The sequence below is a fragment of the Heterodontus francisci genome, chromosome 26, assembly GCF_036365525.1.
Source record: "Heterodontus francisci isolate sHetFra1 chromosome 26, sHetFra1.hap1, whole genome shotgun sequence".
Taxonomy (NCBI): Eukaryota; Metazoa; Chordata; class Chondrichthyes; order Heterodontiformes; family Heterodontidae; genus Heterodontus; species Heterodontus francisci.
The window spans coordinates 15,959,495-15,977,365 of record NC_090396.1 but is presented as its reverse complement, the minus strand read 5'-3'; the positions used below and the strand labels follow the sequence as shown (position 1 = coordinate 15,977,365).

Genomic DNA, 17,871 nt, shown 5'->3' with positions numbered 1-17,871 from the left:
CTGTGGTTTGGCGGAGGGGTCACTCTGTCTGGCTGTGGTTTGGAGTAGGGGTCACTCTGTCTGGCTGTGGTTTGGAGTAGGGGTCACTCTGGCTGTGGTTTGGAGTAGGGGTCACTCTGTCTGGCTGTGGTTTGGAGGAGGGGTCACTCTGTCTGGCTGTGGTTTGGAGGAGGGGTCACTCTGTCTGGCTGTGGTTTGGAGGAGGGGTCACTCTGTCTGGCTGTGGTTTGGAGGAGGGGTCAATCTGTCTGGCTGTGGTTTGGAGGAGGGGTCCCTGCTGTCTGGCTGTGGTTTGGAGGAGGGGTCCCTGCTGTCTGGCTGTGGTTTGGAGGAGGGGTCCCTGCTGTCTGGCTGTGGTTTGGAGGAGGGGTCACTCTGTCTGACTGTGGTTTGGAGGAGGGGTCCCTGCTGTCTGGCTGTGATTTGGAAGAGGGGTCCCTGCTGTCTGGGTGCAGTCGGGAGAGGTATTCTCGGAGATTGTAGCTGATATGTTGGATTATTGGATGTAGGTACATGCTGGTGTCAGCACAATGTATGCTTTGGTTTAACAGCTTCCTTCTCTGTATCTTTCAGCATTTATGAAAAACTGATCCAGTTCTGTGGCATTGATGAACTCGGCACAAACTATCCAAAGGTATGTGTTCAATTCTTCAGCACAGATGCTGCTGACTGTTTACACTGTGCCTCACTTCCCTTCATTGAGAAACTCAGGTTATGGCAACAGACTCTTACCGCATGACATAAGCGAGGGTTGAAATAGGAAGGAATACGAGGTAAATCGGGAAATGATGACATGATAGCAGACCTGACTTTTCAAAGCTTTATGATTGGAAGAGCAAGGAGCGATGTGGGGAGGTGAGATGTTCTACAGTTCTGAGGTGCTGGGATTGAATGAACTAGAGTTGGAGATAGTGTGATAATTTCTTGATTTTAATCCAGTGAGATAAAGGCTTTACACTTTATTGAATTGCACAGGTTTCCTGCAAGTTCCCCTCCAAGCCACACACATCCTGTCTTGGAACTATATTGCTGTTCCTTCACCGTTGCTGGGTCAAAATCCTGGAACTCCCTTCCTAACAGCACTGTGTGTGTACCTACACCACATGGACTGCAGCTGTTCAAGAAGGCAGCTCACCACCACCTTCTCAAGGGCAATTAGGGATGGGCAGTAAATGCTGGCCTGGCCAGCGACGCCCACATCTCATGATTGAATAAAAAAGAAACCTGTCCAAGTTTGAAATACAGTGGATCAAACCTTGTCTTCACCCACCTCCCTCTGATCCCCTTTCTTGTCTGCTGCTGTATTCAGAGCATTGAAATAAACCAAGGGTGAGTCAGGAAAGACTACTGCACAAAAATGCAGAGAGGGGCAAGTGGTGTGCCTGAAGGAGGTGGTACTCTTGCACACGAGTAAGGTTCAGGGTTGTCACGACATTCATTTAATGTTTTCTTACAAATCCATTTTAGAAAGCTTCATGTCGTTTTTTATTCTGTGCGCATCAAGTTGAGAGATCTTCTGATTTGGCATCCAGAGTTTAGCATCAAAAACAGTTAGATACAGTGTAAAGCTCCCTTTACACTGTCCCCATCAAACACCCCCTAAGCAGGTACAGCACAGGTTAGATATGGAGTAAAGCTCCCTCTACGCTGTCCCATTAAACACTTCCAGGGCAGGTACAGACAGCATGGGTTAGATACAGAGTAAAGCTGTTATGAGTGAGATTTTCAGTTGAGGGCTGTATTCAATGTCGTTTTCTATTGTTGGTCCATTGGGACTGCCCAACACATTTCACATTGAACCCTCGAAGCCAGCAGAGGAGACTTATTCCATCAGTCTGGGCAAGGTAAAAGCTCTGGACCCCAAACAATAGCATAAGAAATATGTGCAGGACTAGACCATACAGCCCCTTAAGCCTGCTCCACCATTCAATCCGATCGTGACTGATGATCTACCTCAATTTCACTTTTCCACCCTATCGCCATGTCCCTTGAAATTCCCTTCGTGCCCAAAAGTTTGTCGATTTTGTTCTTGAATATACTCAACTACTGAACATCCACAGTCCTCTGAAGTAGAGAATCCCCAAAGATTCACAATGCTTTCAGTGAAGAAATTTCTCCTCATTTCAGTCCTAAATGGCTGATATTCTGAGGCTTATTTCTAGACTCGTCTAGCATTGTCCCAGCATCAACCCTGTCAAACCCTCTCAGAATTTTATATGTTTCAATGAGATGACACCTCATTCTTCTAAACGTTGGAAATTACAGACCCATTCTACTCAAACTCTGCTCATACGATAGCCCTCTCATCTCATAAATCAGTGTAATGACCCTTTGTTGCACCCCCTTTAAGATATGTATATTCTTCCTTTGGTATGGAGACCAAAACTGTACACGTTACTCTAGGTGTGGTCCCATCAAAGCCCTATATATTTGCAGTAAGACTTTTTTTACTCTTATACTCACTGACCCCCTGACCTCATGTGATACACTTCTTGTGTGATGCTACTCAGTATCAGCTGTGGCTCAGTATGTAGCACTCTCACCTGTGAGTCAAAAGGTTCTGGGGTCAAGTCTCACTCCAGGACTTGAGCACAAAAATCAATGTTGACACTCCAGAGCAGTACTGAGGAAGTGCCGCACTGTCGGAAGTGCCATCTTCCAGATGAAATGTTAAACTGAGGCCCCATCTGCCCCCTCGGGTGGATGTAAATAAAAAAAATACCATTTTGCTATTCCAAAGAAGACCAATATTTATCCCTCAATCAACATCACTAAAACAGATTATCTGGTCATTGTCACGTTGCTGTTTGTGGGAGCTTGCTGTGTGCATATTGGCTGCGCATTTCCTACATTATAACAATGACTGCACTTAAAAAGTACGTCATTGGCTGTAAAGTGTTTTGAGACGTTTGGTAGTCGTGTAAGACGCTATAGAAATGCAAGCCTTTCTTTCTTTATTAATCATCTCAGATTGTTTGCACCAGCAGTAACACACGAGCAACCACAAGCCAAGTTTGGTTAAAAGAATCTAGAATTGCACTTCTAGGGATTTTTAACAGGTGAAGTAAAATTTAGTGCAAACATTTCACCCATGCACCATTACTCTTCATTGAAATTCCCACGACAGCCTGTCACTGCTGCAATAAAATGGTTTTCTGTCATGAGTAAAATAATCTTGGATCATGTCTTCCTTGTTCTGGAAACACAAGGGGATCATGATCACTCAGTACAAAGTCAATGGTTGGGAATCTCGAATGCAGTGTGCAATTTTGGGACTCCTCCCTATAATAATCCTGGAGGAAGTGCAGCACGCATTTACTGTGAACACAGCTGGGTTAAAGGGTCTGCTTTGAGGTGAAGCTGTGAAATTGAGGGATAATTTGATAGAACTTTTCAAATAATAAAAGGAATAGACAAGGTAATCATAAGTGATTTCTATTACATACAAACAAACATACATATGAATTAGGAGCAGGAGTAGGCCACTCAGCCCCTCGAGCCTGCTCTGCCATTCAACAAGATCATGACTGATCTGACTGTAACCTCAACTCCACAGTCCTGCCTACCCCCAATAACCTTTCACCCCTTGCTTATCAAGAATCTGTCTGCCTTAAAAATAGTCAACGCCTTTGCTTCCACTGCCTTTTGAGGAAGAGAGTTCCAAAGATTCACAACCCTCTGAGAGAAAAGATTTCCCCTCATCTCTATCTTAAATGGACGACCCCTTATTTTTAAATAGTGACTCCTAGTTCTAGATTCTCCCACAAGGGGAAACATCCTTTCCACATCCACCCTATCCTGACCCCTCAGGATCCTTGTATATTTCAATCAAGTTGCCTCTTACTCTCCTAAACAGCTAATCGGAGACAAGGTGTGATGATTTCAGGATAAGCTACAAAGATGCATAAATGGGGAATTTAGAAGCAACGTTTTTCACGCAGAGGGATTGCGGAATGTGCGATGCTTTTCCAGAGTGGGCATTGGTGCAAAATGGGGTCCGACTTTAAATTGTAGAGAAGGTGGGGTAGAATCGGGCTGTGAAACATCTGTCCCAACAGAGGCCCAAACTTAGTAAGGCAACAAACAAACAAACAAAGAAAGAAAAAGAAAAACCTTGCATTTATGTAGCTCCTTTCACTTCCTCTGGATGTCCCAAAGTGCTTTCCAGCCAACAACGTACTTTTGAAGGGCCAAATGACCGCCTCCTGAGCTCAGATTTGTTTCTACGCTCACACTGGCTATAGTAAAGCATAATGATGATGTGGTAAATATGCATCTGCTGTAATGTATACAGCAGCGTACCATTCAGAGCAGGGCAGTGTTCCAGTGTATTATTCCAGTATCTTTGACATGTGACTTTCTCCACAGGACATGTTTGACCCCCATGGATGGTCAGAGGATTCATACTATGAAGCTTTAGGTAATGTTTTATTGGAACCCATAGCGAGCACAACCTTGTCTGCATGCGCCTGTTTTGATCACTTTCAGTCTTTTGGCAGTGCCATACTCTGCCCCATTCTCACACCCCATCATCTTCTCCTCTTGCAGCCAAGGCTCAGAAAATAGAAATGGACAAAATAGAGAAAGCCAAGAAGGAGCGGACTAAGGTGAGTGAAGCTCAGCTAGAACAACACCATTGAAGCTGTTGGGACAGGAAACGGCAAGGCCAGCTTCAAAGCAACATTCCATTTCCTCGGCCATAACGACATGCCTTAATCCCAGTTTGAGTACTCCCAGTCCCCCATGTACTTGAGTTAAAACAACACTTTAGGGCGGCACAGCGGCGCAGTGGTTAGCACCGCAGCCTCACAGCTCCAGCGACCCGGGTTCAATTCCGGGTACTGCCTGTGTGGAGTTTGCAAGTTCTCCCTGTGTCTGCGTGGGTTTCCTCCGGGTGCTCCGGTTTCCTCCCACATGCCAAAGACTTGCAGGTTGATAGGTAAATTGGCCATTAGAAATTGCCCCTAGTGTAGGTAGGTGGTGGGGATGTGGTAGGAATATGGAATTAGTGTGGGATTAGTATAAATGGGTGGTTGATGGTCGGCACAGACTCGGTGGGCCGAAGGGCCTGTTTCAGTGCTGTATCTCTAAACTAAACTATCCAGTGTGGTACTAATGTCCCATTTGCACTGACCACGCTCCACTATATCATCTATCGGGCGAGAAACCATGGAGTGGGTGCATTAGCAAGAATCACTATATAGTCATCAGGAACTGGAAGACTGGCTGATTTCCAACACGCACCCCAAACCAGCAAGTTCCAGCCATTGAATTAATGACATAAAGCTCTATTGCAGATGATATGTTCTCTAGATAGCTGGGGTATTTGGGGTTAACATTATTCAATGTACATCTTTTGGACTCCCTTGATTCAGGGTATTCTGGACTGTGAGCCTCCCTCCCAAAGACCCACAGAGCGTTTTTACTTCACCCTGCTATCTGGGTGAAACCCGTAGCTTGCCTCTGATTACTGCAGTTGCTGCTGCTTGTTTTCAGCAGACAGCAAAATAACACAACACTGGACCTTGTCAAGGGCCGAATGGCCTACTCCTGCTCCTATTTTCTATGTTTCGAAAAGAACAAGCAAACAGTTGCTGTAACACAACACACTTTTTTGAAGTGATTGTTGCCACCTCCTCATGGTAGAGCAGATTAGTTTCCAGTGACTGCTGAACTATGATTTAATTTGTATTCTTGCGGAATGGTTCCATTGTTAATGGGAATGGAAAGAAAAGGAAGTTTGACTTGACGCTTCAAAAAGAGTTCCCTAATTTGAAAAAAATATAGTTTCTAAGTCTTTTCAAACCTCCTTACAACTCTTGTATCTTAGGTCACTGACATTGATGAGTTGTAACTCCCTGTACCTCCAATAGTGTCTGTCCTTGGCTCAACATCTAGACCAGCTTTTGGTGGCGCAGCCAAGTAACTGTTTGACAATTGCTGTTAAGTCCTCATTCTAGAAGAACATGCCTACCTCATTTAAAGCTTAAAACCATGAAAAATGATTAAACAAAAAACTAATACTGTAACTGATAATGTGATTATATATTTAGAGTAGAATTTTTTTCTAATTCCTTGTGTGGTTAATATAATAAAAGATCACAAGTCTATGAACTAACCTAAGTTTTTGTAGATAACTTTTAAATACACACAATCCCTCTAACACAAAAGCAATATACGGCAGATGCTGGAAATCTGAAATAAAACAGAAGATGCTGGAAATACTCAGCAGGTCATGTTTGCAATCCCTGACACCTGAAAAGAAGAAAAAAAGTTTTTGTTAAAATGCCAGATGAGGTGAAGGATGAAACGGAACTGTGGATCAGGACAGCTTTGAGATAGTGCTGTTGAAGAGAGATGTCAAGAGTGAGCATGTGGCAGGGCATGGCGTTGAGTATGGATCGCAGACGAGAGCAGTATTTCGAGGAATGCTGAATGTTTTCGAGATATCTGTCATCGTCATGGGTGGATCGAAACATGAAGGTTGGAATTTCAATTGGAATCCAGGTGGAATAAATTCGAGCTGGGATGGTTGCTGAAGAAAGAGATGTCGATGTGAAAGCAAGTTATACAAAATACCTGATCAAACAAATCCTGACCTGCTGAGTACTTCCAGTATTTTCTGGGTTTTTTTCTATACGGTTCCTCTGTTTTTTTTTGGGGGGGAATATCAATCGACTTGTCTCTTCTTGTATTCTCAAAGTAAAGTAAAAAGACTTGTGTTTATATGCACCTTTCATGAGCTCAGGACATCCCAAAGCACTTCACAGCCAATTAATTACTTCTGAATTGTGGTCGCTGTTGTAATGTCGGAAACGGAGCAGCCAATGGGCGGCACAGTGGTTAGCACCGCAGCCTCGCAGCTCCAGAGACACTGGTTCAATTCTGGGCACTGTCTGTGCGGAGTTTGCAAGTTCTCCCTGTGACAGTGTGGGTTTTTGCTGGGTGCTCCAGTTTCCTCCCACCGCCAAAGACTTGCAGGTGATCGGTAAATTGGCCATTGTAAATTGTCCCTAGTGTAGGTAGGTGGTAGGGAATATGGGATTACTGGAGAGGTTAGTATAAATGGGTGGTTCTTGGTCGGCACAGACTCTGTGGGTCGAACGGCCTGTTTCAGTGCTGTATCTCTAAATAAAAAATAAAATAAAATTTGGGCACAGCAAGATCCCACAAACAGCAACAAGATACACTCAGATAATTTACTTTAGTGATGTTGATTGAGGTATAAACATTGGCCCCAGTACACCAGGGAGAGCTTCCCTGCTTCCCCTTCAAATAGTGCCACATGATCTAGTACATCTGAGAGGGCAGAAGGGGCCTTGGTTTAACATGCCACCTCAGTGCTGCACTGGAGGGGCAGCCTGAATTATGTGCTCAAGTCTCTGAAGTGGGACTTGAACCCACAACCTTCTCCTCCAGGGGTGCAAGTAAGCCACATCTGACACATCTCAACAACAACGTATTTATCTCGTGCCTTTACTGCCCCAAGGTGTTTATCCCAAAACATCCCAGCTGTCTCCTGAGATTTTTTAACTACCTTATTAGCTCGAATCACTCTTTTTCATATTTCAGAAAAGAATTGCCAGGACTTTAATGATTTTAGTTAAGTCACACAAATTTTTAAATGAGTCAATACAAACTGAACCAATTATTGTTTAAATTTGAGTTATACCTGTCCCGAGCCTGCTCCCAATAGAACAAGCAATATTGTATTAGGATATACACAGTAAAAGATTTCTCTCTTTTAGGTTAAAGGGTCGGCACAACATCGTGGGCCGAAGGGCCTGTACTGTGCTGTGTTGTTCTATGTTCTAACTATTTGGTCAAATTCCAAATGCAACTATGACTGCTTTAGAGACAGCTAGCAAGTCACGATCCAAAAATATTTTTGTCTCACTGATGAATACCTTCTAAAAGTGATGGGACTCATTCAATCATTTTAAGTATTCAATTCAAAAGGTGCTGTTAGTCAGCAGCAACTTGCATTCCTAGAGCTCCTTTAGCATGAAAACATCCAAGATGCTTTATCAGGGGTGGGGGTGTAGAGAAGGAAAAAATTAATAAAGGAGCAGACAAGCAATTGTGCAAGAATTAGGAGGTGACCAAAAGCTTGGTTGAAAAGAAGAGTTTGAGAACATTTTGAAAGTTGGAAAGAGATGTGGAGAGGCAAAGTGAGAGAGTTCCACAGAGCAGGATTGAAGCAGTTGAAGGGGAAGTGTACAAAAGGCAAGAGTCGAAGCATGCACTGCAGAAATTCTTCCCCCTCTCTGTCCTTAACACTATTAGTATTTCAGTCTATATTAGAATAATTGAAGTCCTCCAGTATCACTACTCGAGTTTTTGCAGCTCTCTGTAATTTCTGTACAAATTTGCTCCTCTATATCTTCCCCACTGCTATTTAATGACTTATAAAATACACCCAGTCATGTAATGGTATCTCTATAGTTGTACTTGATTTACTCTTTTTTTTTTAGATTGAATTTGTGACCAGAACGAAAACAGGAACCAACACCAGCTCTGGCACAGCCACTACAACCACAGCAAGCACAACCATGGCAGGTAACTTGTGGGGCAAGAACCCATCACGTGTGTTCCAAGTAGGGTTGGTGCAGTCAGCACTTCTGCTGCTACAGTGCAATGCAGGCAAATTTCCTCTTTAACCTGCCCCGTCTCCCTCCTCTCTACAGATTCTCAGAAACGGAAAAGTAAATGGGATTCTGCGGTACCCGTGACAACAATAGCTCAGCCGACAATCATCACCACCACTGCCACTCTACCAGGGGTCGTCACAGTAACCACCAGCGCTACTGGGGCAAAAACCACTGTCATTTCTGCTGTGGGGACCATAGTGAAGAAAGCTAAGCAATGAACTCGGGTCAGGAGCACTGGACAGCCGCGAAGCTTAAGCCCTTGTGGGACCAGGTTCACATTCTAGAACTTGCTTCTTCCTACTTGTAACAACCGATCCTCACCTCTGCACAGCTTGGGAGAACACTTCACTGCCCAATTTGGGGCTCATGGTGTCCCATAAACTCTCAACTTAAAAAACAATACGCATCCTTGATGAGGGGGGGAGCGTTGTTTGGAATTTGTGCTGAGAGGGTCTGAACTCTATATATCGTGACCTGTAACTTACCATGTAAATTGGCTAGCTGGAGGGAATTGAGAGGTGGAATGGGCTGGGTGGGTGAGAGGGAGGGGGGACGCAAAGCAACAGGACAGCTGGGGATTACTGAGTTCCACAAATCAAACCCATACATCTGGATATTGATGGTGCTTTCTGTTTGTGTCTCACTGTAGCCTGTTGCACGTGTGTTGTGAACTGTGGGTGAGTAACTACACGCAGCACACTGTATGATTATAATGATGCATTGTAAACTGCTGGCAGTGTGGAAACACATATAAAAAGTTTTTACTTTCCCATTTGTCTGAAACTGAATCCAGCTTCTCATACAGACCCTTTAACTTGATCTCTGTCAAATGACAAGGATTTTGTTTTTGCCAGTTTTCTGCATTTCTGCTTCAAGTGCTAACTGCTGCTGGGAAGTCATTGGGAGTCCTTCAGTGCCCTACCCAAATGTGAGAATCCAGACAGACTGTTGGCAGGCTATTTGATTGTGGGAGCCATCACAACTGAGTCCAATTCTGTTGTCACCTGGTGCCCATGTATACATCTTTTCCAGCAGGGGTAATGGGATGGAGTAGGAAACATGCCTGACATTTTCTCTTCCCCCGCACCCCCCCCCCAACAGGTATCAAGTAACTTAGCACAGGCCAGGGATTGAACCAGGGACCATCTGGTCCGTGAGACTCAGTGCCACACATGGGAACATAGGAATTACTTAATGAAAAAACCAAGGTTCATCTCATTCACCTTCTATCATCCTGATAGTCACATGACTCAATGATAATTGAGTTATTGACAAATCACAGCAATCAATATCTATCAATTAATCTGCACAACAGACCCAGACATGACGGGAGGAAAACTCCCAAAGGTGAAGAGCTTTGGAAACCATAGGTCCAAAGTCACCTGTTTCCTCCCAACCTCGCTACTTTTACCGCACATTATGTCTCAAATTACTCAGATACTGTCTCCCACAATAGCATGTTCTGATAGAAATCTATCAAATTTGCATTCTAATGAATCAATGCTAACTTTGCCCACCATCTCCCGAGGGAGGTTGTTCCATAGATTGACCTCTAGCTCACAGAAATATTGTTTCCGCAGATTAGTTTTGAATTTGCCAACATTATTTGATCACAGTGGCACAGTGGTTAGTACCGCAGCCTCACAGCTCCAGCGACCCGGGTTCAATTCCAGGTACTGCCTGTGTGGAGTTTGCAGGTTCTCCCTGTGTCTGCGTGGGTTTTCTCCGGGTGCTCCGGTTTCCTCCCACATGCCAAAGACTTGCAGGTTGATAGGTGAATTGGCCATTATAAGTTGCCCCTAGTATAGGTAGGTGGTAGGGAAATATAGGGACAGGTGGGGATGTGGTAGGAATATGGAATTAGAGTAGGATTAGTATAAATGGGTGGTTGATGGTCGGCACAGACTCAGTGGGCCGAAGGGCCTGTTTCAGTACTGTATCTCTAAACTAAACTAAACACTTTAGAATCGTAAAAACAGCAAGCAAACCACCTCTCAACCTTCTTGGTTAATAGGCAGAAAACTGAAAATAGGAATCAAAAGGTAATTTTCAGGTTGCCAGGGTTGTAACTAGCAGAACATCGCAAGGATTAGTACTAGGGCCTCAGCTGGTTACCATCTATGTTAATGGCTTAGATGAGGGAACCAAGCATAATGAAATCACATTTGCTGATGATAAAAAAAAAACTAGGTGTGAAAGTAAGCTGTGAAGAGGTCATAAAGAGGCTGCAAAGGGATATAGACAGGTTAAGTGAATGGCCGAGAAGGTTGCAGATGCAATATAATATGGGGAAGTGTGAAATTATCCACTTTGGTCAGAAGAATGTCAAGATAGAAGTTGTTGTAAAAGGTGAGATTGGGAAAGATTGGTATTCGGAGGGATTTGGGTGTCCATGTACCCAAGTTACAGAAAGTTGATGTGCAGATAGAGCAAGCCATTGGGAAAGCAACTGGTGTGTTAATATTTATTGTAAGGGGGTTGGAGTATAAAAATAAGGAATAAAAACAAGAAATGCTGGAAATACTCAGCAGGTCTTGCAGCATCTGTGGAGAGAGAAGCAGAGTTAACGTTTTGGGTCAGTGACCCTTCTTCGGAACTTCCACAGATGCTGCCAGACCTGCTGAGTATTTCCAGCATTTCTTGTTTTTATTTCATATTTCCAGCATCCGCAGTATTTTGCTTTTATTTTAGTTTAAAAATAAGGAGGTCTTGCTGCAGATTTATAGGGCTTTAGTGGGCCACATCTATGTACAGTTTTGTTCTCCTTACCCAAGGAAGGATATACTTGTCTTAGAGTGGATGCAACAAAGGTTCACTACATTGACTCCGGGGAAGAGAGGGCTGTCTTATCAGGAGAGATTAAGTAGAATGGTTCTATATTATCTGGAGTTTAGCAGAATGAGAGGAAATCTCATTGGAATATATAAAATTGTTAGAGGGCTTGACAGGGTTGATGCTGAAAGGCTGTTTCCTTTGTTGGAGAGTCTGGACCAGGGGTCACAGGATAAGGGGTTGGCCATTTAGGACTGAGATGAGAAATTTCTTCACTCAGTGTTGTGAATCTTTGGGAATTCTCTACCCCAGAGAGTTGTGGATGCTCAGTCCTTGAGAATATTTAAGGCTGTGATTTTTGGGCAATATGGGAATTGAGGGATGTGGGGATTGGGTGGGAAAGTGGAATCGATCATAGAATGGTTACAGCACAGAAGACGGCCATTCGGCCAGTCTATTCCGTGCCGGCTCTCTACAAGAGAAACTCGGCTAGTCCCACACCCCTGCCCTTTTTCCCCGTAGCCCTGAAAATTTTTTCTCTTCGAGTACTTATTCAATTCCCTTTTGAAAGCCACAATCGAATCTGCCTCTATCACACTTTCAGACAGTGTGTTCCTGATCTTAATCACTCACTGCGTAAAAAGGATTTTCCTCATATTGGTGATGTAGAAGTTCAGGCATGATCTTACTGAGTAGCAGAGCAAGCTCGAGGGCCCAATGGCCTACTCCTGCTCCTATTTCTTCTGTTCACTTTTCCAGGAAGAATACGCCCAATTTACATAATCACTCCTCGTAATCCAATCCCTCCATCCCTTCAATCATTCCAGTTGCTCTTTTGGTGCTGCATTTCCCCACTGAGCTGTGAATGTTTGGGGTTTGATCTACATCTCCATGGTAACAGACATCCGGATCAGGCCCCTGTTCAAATGTTACTGATGCTGTGTGGGAAAAATGCTTGTTCACTGACATCAGTAAAGAGATGACCGCTCCTTCCAACCCCAACAATCACCAGACAACAGCCCTCCTGTGATGGGAGCCAGTATCACTTTCTTTGGAGATCAAAAACCACCCACACATCCTGTTCGAGAGGTCCAGTCCTGTGTTTGGGATGGAAGGGGGAAAAGAAACTGCCTTTTATTAGTGTATAGTTTTATATTGAACCAATATTAAAGTTCATAATTATCTCTGTATTGCCTGCCTTTGATTTGGTCTTTTATGTGCAGGTGGAGACAGTGTATATGAGGGGTTAAATAACCAGAATGCAATGTACTGCAGTTAACCTCGCTTCAACATGATCGAGGTTTCTGTATTCACATTTTCTCCTGTGGACACTAAGAAAGAGCTAGCATTTATATCAGACTTTTCATTATCTCAGGATGTCCCAAAATGCTGTGGAGCAAATTAAGTACTTATGAAGTGTTACCACGTTGTAATATAGGGAAACACAGCTGCTAAGTCACACATAGCAAGATCCCACAAATAACAATATGATCATGACCAGAGGGTGTGTTTTTTTAGTGATGGTTGATAAATATTGGACAGGAAACCAGGAAGACCTCCAATGCTCTTCAAATAGAGCCATGGGATCCTTTACATCCACCTGGGAGAGTAAAAATGGCCTCGGTTTAATGGTCTCCTCTGAAAGACATTACCTACATCAGTGCAGTATTTCTTCAGTACTGCACTGGAGTGTCAGCCTGGAATATGTATTCAACTTTTGAATGAGGCTTGATCCTACGATCTGACTCCGAGATGAGAGTGCCACCCGCTGAGCCACAGCTGACTCCTAAATGACATCAGGATTGGGTTCCGCTTTGAGACTCCACAGGCCAACACTCCGACTAGGTTCATACACATAGAATTGTCATTTGCTGCTGTGAACGTCTTGAGACATTTTCCTACATTAATAGCGCTATTTAAATGCAAGTTGTTGTTAGGCGATGGCCTGAAGGGTTTTTGGCAACTGTGAAACTACACGAGATTCTAGAAGGAGGGGGGAAATTCAACCTACATAGCATAATAACGGTGAATCTTTTGTACTCAATCTCTTATTTTATTTATTTAGAAATACAGCACTAAAACAGGCCCTTCGGCCCATCGAGTCTGTGCTGACCATCAACCACCCATTTATACTAATCCTACATTAATCCCATATTGCTACCACATCCCCACCTTCCCTCAATTCCCCTACCACCTACCTATACTAGGGACAATTTACAATGGCCAATCTACCTATCAACCTGCAAGTCTTTGGCTTTGGGAGGAAACCGGAGCACCCGGCAGAAACCCACACGGTCACAGGGAGAACTTGAAAACTCCACACAGGCAGTATCCAGAATCGAACCCGGGTCGCTGGAGCTATGAGGCTGCGGTGCTAACCATTGCGCCACTGTGCTGCCCTGCGCCCTGCTCTTCTGTGTTACCCATACATAGGAGGCCAAGTTGTCCAGTAGCAGTCACGGCCTGTACACAGGGCACTAGGTTACAGTGTAGGACCACACAATGAAGAAAGAGAATTGTGATCACTTCCTCCCTTTCAGCCTCACCAGAAATAGGAAACAGGATAAGTTCTCTTATTCACAAGGCCAATGGTTCTTGTTTCTCCATTGCTATCACAACGAATGCAGGTAAGCCCAGGCCCATAGCAATTTCTTGCTTTCTTTTCAACAGCAGCAATGTTAGGAATCACCAGCATGCAGCTATTTGTGATCCTCAGACAACAGAGTTAGCTGATCTCATTGTAAATGGATGGCATTCCAGTCACTAAGGGCAAGGACTAGTACAACTGTATATTAATGGAGCATAAAAGTGCTAATAGTTAGCCATCATCGACCAACCCAGGACTGCTGAAATTGTACATTAGGCTGACGTTGCCTGTTGTCATTTCATGATCCCAATATAAATTGTTTTGGAACCTCTGCTAAGTTATCAGACTGCTTTTCCGACATCCAGTACTGAATGAGCGGAAATTTCTTCCAATTAAGTATTGGGAAGATTGAAGCCATTGTCATCAGTCCCCGCTCCAAATTCCATTCCGTAGTTACCGACTCCAGCCTTCTCCCTGGCAACTGCTTGAAACTAAACCAGACTCTTCACAACCTTAGTGTTATATTTGATCCCAAGATGAGCATCCGACCACATATTCGCACCACCACTAAGACGACCTATTTCCACCTCCGTAACATCTCCTGACATCACCCCTGCCTCAGCACATCCACTGCTGAAACCCTCCTTCGTGTCTTTGTTACCTCTAAACTTGACTATTCCAATGACTCCTGGCTGGTCTCCCACATTCTACTCTCCATAAACTTGAAGTCATCCAAAACTCTGCTGCCTATGTCTTTACTTGCACCAAGTCCTGTTCACCCATCTGTGCTCGATGACCTACATTGACTCCCAGTCAAGCAACGCCTCGACTTCTCATCATCCTTTTCAAATCCCTTCAAGGTTTCGCTCCTCCCTATCTCCGTAATCTCTTCCAGCCCCAAAACATTCCAACATACCTGCTCTCATCTAATTCTGGCATCTTGAAGATCCCTGATTTTAATTCCTCCACCATTAGCAGCTGTGTCTTCAGCTGCTTTGGACTGCTTTGCTCTCCATCTCTCTACTTCTTTGTATTCCTTTAAGACACTCCTTAAAACCTGCCTCTTTGACCAAGCTTTTGGCCATCTGCCCTGATATCGCCTTATGTGGCTGTGTCTAATTTCACTCTCTAATGCTCCTATGAAATGCCTTGGGGCGTTTTATTATGTTAAAGGTGCGATATAAGTTGTTGGCATAGCCAAGTCTAGAGGTAACAGTGTAACGCCCTGCTGTTACATTACTGTATGCAGAATAACCTGACATCACATTTAACTATGTCTATCTGATACCAGCAATAAAGAGACATGTTAATACAAGAAAATGAGCGGAGAGGGAGAGAAAAATAAACAAGAAACAGAAAGCTGGTCGGAAAGAGAAATTAAGAAAGAGGAGCAAGAAATGAGATGATTGGGCAGAAAGTGGTGAAGAAACAAGCGCAGAGAATAAAACAGCAGGAGCCATAGAGTCATTTATGGCACAGAACAAGGTTACTTGGCCCATCGAGTCCATGCTGGCTCTCCATGGAGCTATTCAGTCAGTCCCACTCCCCCACTCGATCCCCATAGCCCTGTAAGTCTATTTCCTTCAAGTGGCCATCCAATTTCCTTTTGAAGTCATTGATTGTCTCTGCTGTCACCACCCTTGTGGGCAGCGATTATTATCACTCGCTTCATTAAAAAAGTACTTCCTCATATTTACCCTGCATCTCTTGCCCAAAACCTTCAATCTGTGTCCCCTAGTCCTTGTAGCATCAGTTAATGGGAACAGTTTTTCCTTGTCTAACTTCTCTAAACCTGTCATAATCTCCTTTGTTCTAAGGAGAACAAACCCAGCTTTTCCCACCTAAACTTGTAACTAAAATCCTCCATCCCTGGAACCATTCTGGTAAATCTCCTCTGCACCCTTTCAAAGACCCTCCCATCCTTCCTGAAGTGTGGTGACCAGAACTGTACGCAATATTCCAGTTGGGGCCTAACCAGAGCTTTATAAAGGTTCAGCATAACTTCCCTGTTTTTGTACTCAATGCCTCTATGAAGCCCAAGATCCCATATGCTTTACTAACCACTCTCTCAATATGTCCTGCCACCTTCAAAGATTGATGTCCATGCACCCCCAGGTCCCTCTGTTCCTGCACACTCTTTAGAGCTATGCCATTAAGTCTATTTTGCCTCTCCTATTCCTTCTGCCAAAATGTATCATTTCACACTTGTCAGTATCAAATTCTCTCTTCCACCTCTGCCCATTCTGTTCGCCTATCCATGTCCTATTGCAGATGATTCACATCATCCTCACTTTGTCACACCTCCAAGTTTGGTTTCATCGGCAAATTTAAGATTCTAATCTGTATTCCAAGATCCAATTCATTTATGTATAGCAAAGAAAAGCAGGGGTCCCAGCACTGACCCTTGGGGAACACCACTGTCCACCATCCTCCAGTCTGAAAAACAATCATTTACTACGAATCACTGTTTTCTGTCCTTAAGCCAATTTTTTATCGAACTGGACACTGACCCTCCTATTCCATGAGCCTCCATTTTGGTAACCAGCCTTTTATGTGGTACCTTATCAAACACTTTCTTAAAAGCCACATAAACAACATCCACCACATTCCCTTCATCAACATACTGTTCAAGGAAGTTCTCCTGAACACATTTCAAAATTCCTCCCCCTCCCTACCCTTTACTCTAGAATTATCCCAATCGATATTTGGGTAATTAAAGTCCCCCGATATCACCACTCCATAGTTCTTGCACATGTCTCTGATTTCCCTCCAGATTTGCTCCTCTATCTCTCACTATTTGGAAGCCTATAGAATACCCCCTAGTTACGTGATCATACCCGTTTTGCTTCTCAACTCTAACTATAAATGGATTCTGTCCTTGCCCCATCAAGGACATCTTCCCTTTCCAAAACTGCAATCTTTTCCCTAATCAATACTGCCATTCCATCTCCCTTTTTTTTCTGAACACTTTATATCCTTGTATATTAAGTGCCCAGTCCTCACCATTTTTAAGACACGTTTTTGTTCTTGCCACTAAATCATAATCCCATACTGCTATTTGTACTTGTAGCTCACCAACCTTATTCACACATCTTGTGCGTATACGCACATGCATTGTAATCCTGGCTTTACATTCCTCGTAGTCCTTCTCAGTCTGTTCCTAGCTAATAGGGAACTACTCCCTTCTCTAGTCATGTCTAACACTCTCACCTTATGCACCTTATTCCTCTTTTCTACTTCTATATGCTGGTGCCCAGAGGCAGAGAACATGAGAAGATAGAAAAATAGACACCATTGAAGCCAATAGTTTGTCATGTTAGCGACAATGCCCTTGGGCGTGGGCAGCTGGTCAACTTCAGTTCCTTGTTCATTTTATTTTCAGAAACTATCTGAATGATAAAAACAAAAGACTTGCATTTATATAGTGCCTTTCATGACTACAGCAGGTCTCAAAGCACTTTACAGATAATTAAGTACTCTTGAAGTGTAGTCACTGTTGTAGGGAACACAGCAGCCAAATTGCACACAGCAAGCTCCCACAAACAGCAATGAAATAATCACTAGATAATATGTTTTTTAGTGGGATTAATATTTGACAGGCCACCAGGGGTAACTCCCCTGCTCTTCAAAATGATACCAGGGATCTTCTAACTCTACTCAAGAGCAGACTGGACCTCATTTTAACATCGCATCCAAAAGGTAGCACCTCTGACAGTGCAGCATTCCCTCACTACTGCACTGGAGTGTCAGCTTCGAGTTCTGTGTTCAAGTTTCTGGAGTGAGGCTTGAGCTCACAATCTTCTGACTGAGACAAGAGTGCTACCAACTGAGCCATACTTGACTCTTGAATGATTTCATCAT

General features: G+C 43.7%; 1 protein-coding gene across 2 annotated transcripts in view; it reads left to right on the top strand.

Moving 5' to 3' along the window:
* Positions 1-9,419, top strand: part of sap30bp (SAP30 binding protein) — a 63,947-nt gene extending 54,528 nt beyond the window's left edge. For both annotated transcript variants that reach the window (XM_068057848.1, XM_068057847.1), the window contains exons 7-11: positions 574-634; positions 4,369-4,420; positions 4,549-4,607; positions 8,475-8,559; positions 8,688-9,419. In XM_068057848.1, coding sequence (XP_067913949.1) covers positions 574-634; positions 4,369-4,420; positions 4,549-4,607; positions 8,475-8,559; positions 8,688-8,869 — 439 coding nt within the window. In that variant the 3' untranslated portion in view covers positions 8,870-9,419. The remainder of the gene's footprint in view (positions 1-573; positions 635-4,368; positions 4,421-4,548; positions 4,608-8,474; positions 8,560-8,687) is intronic.
* Positions 9,420-17,871: the final 8,452 nt, after the last annotated feature.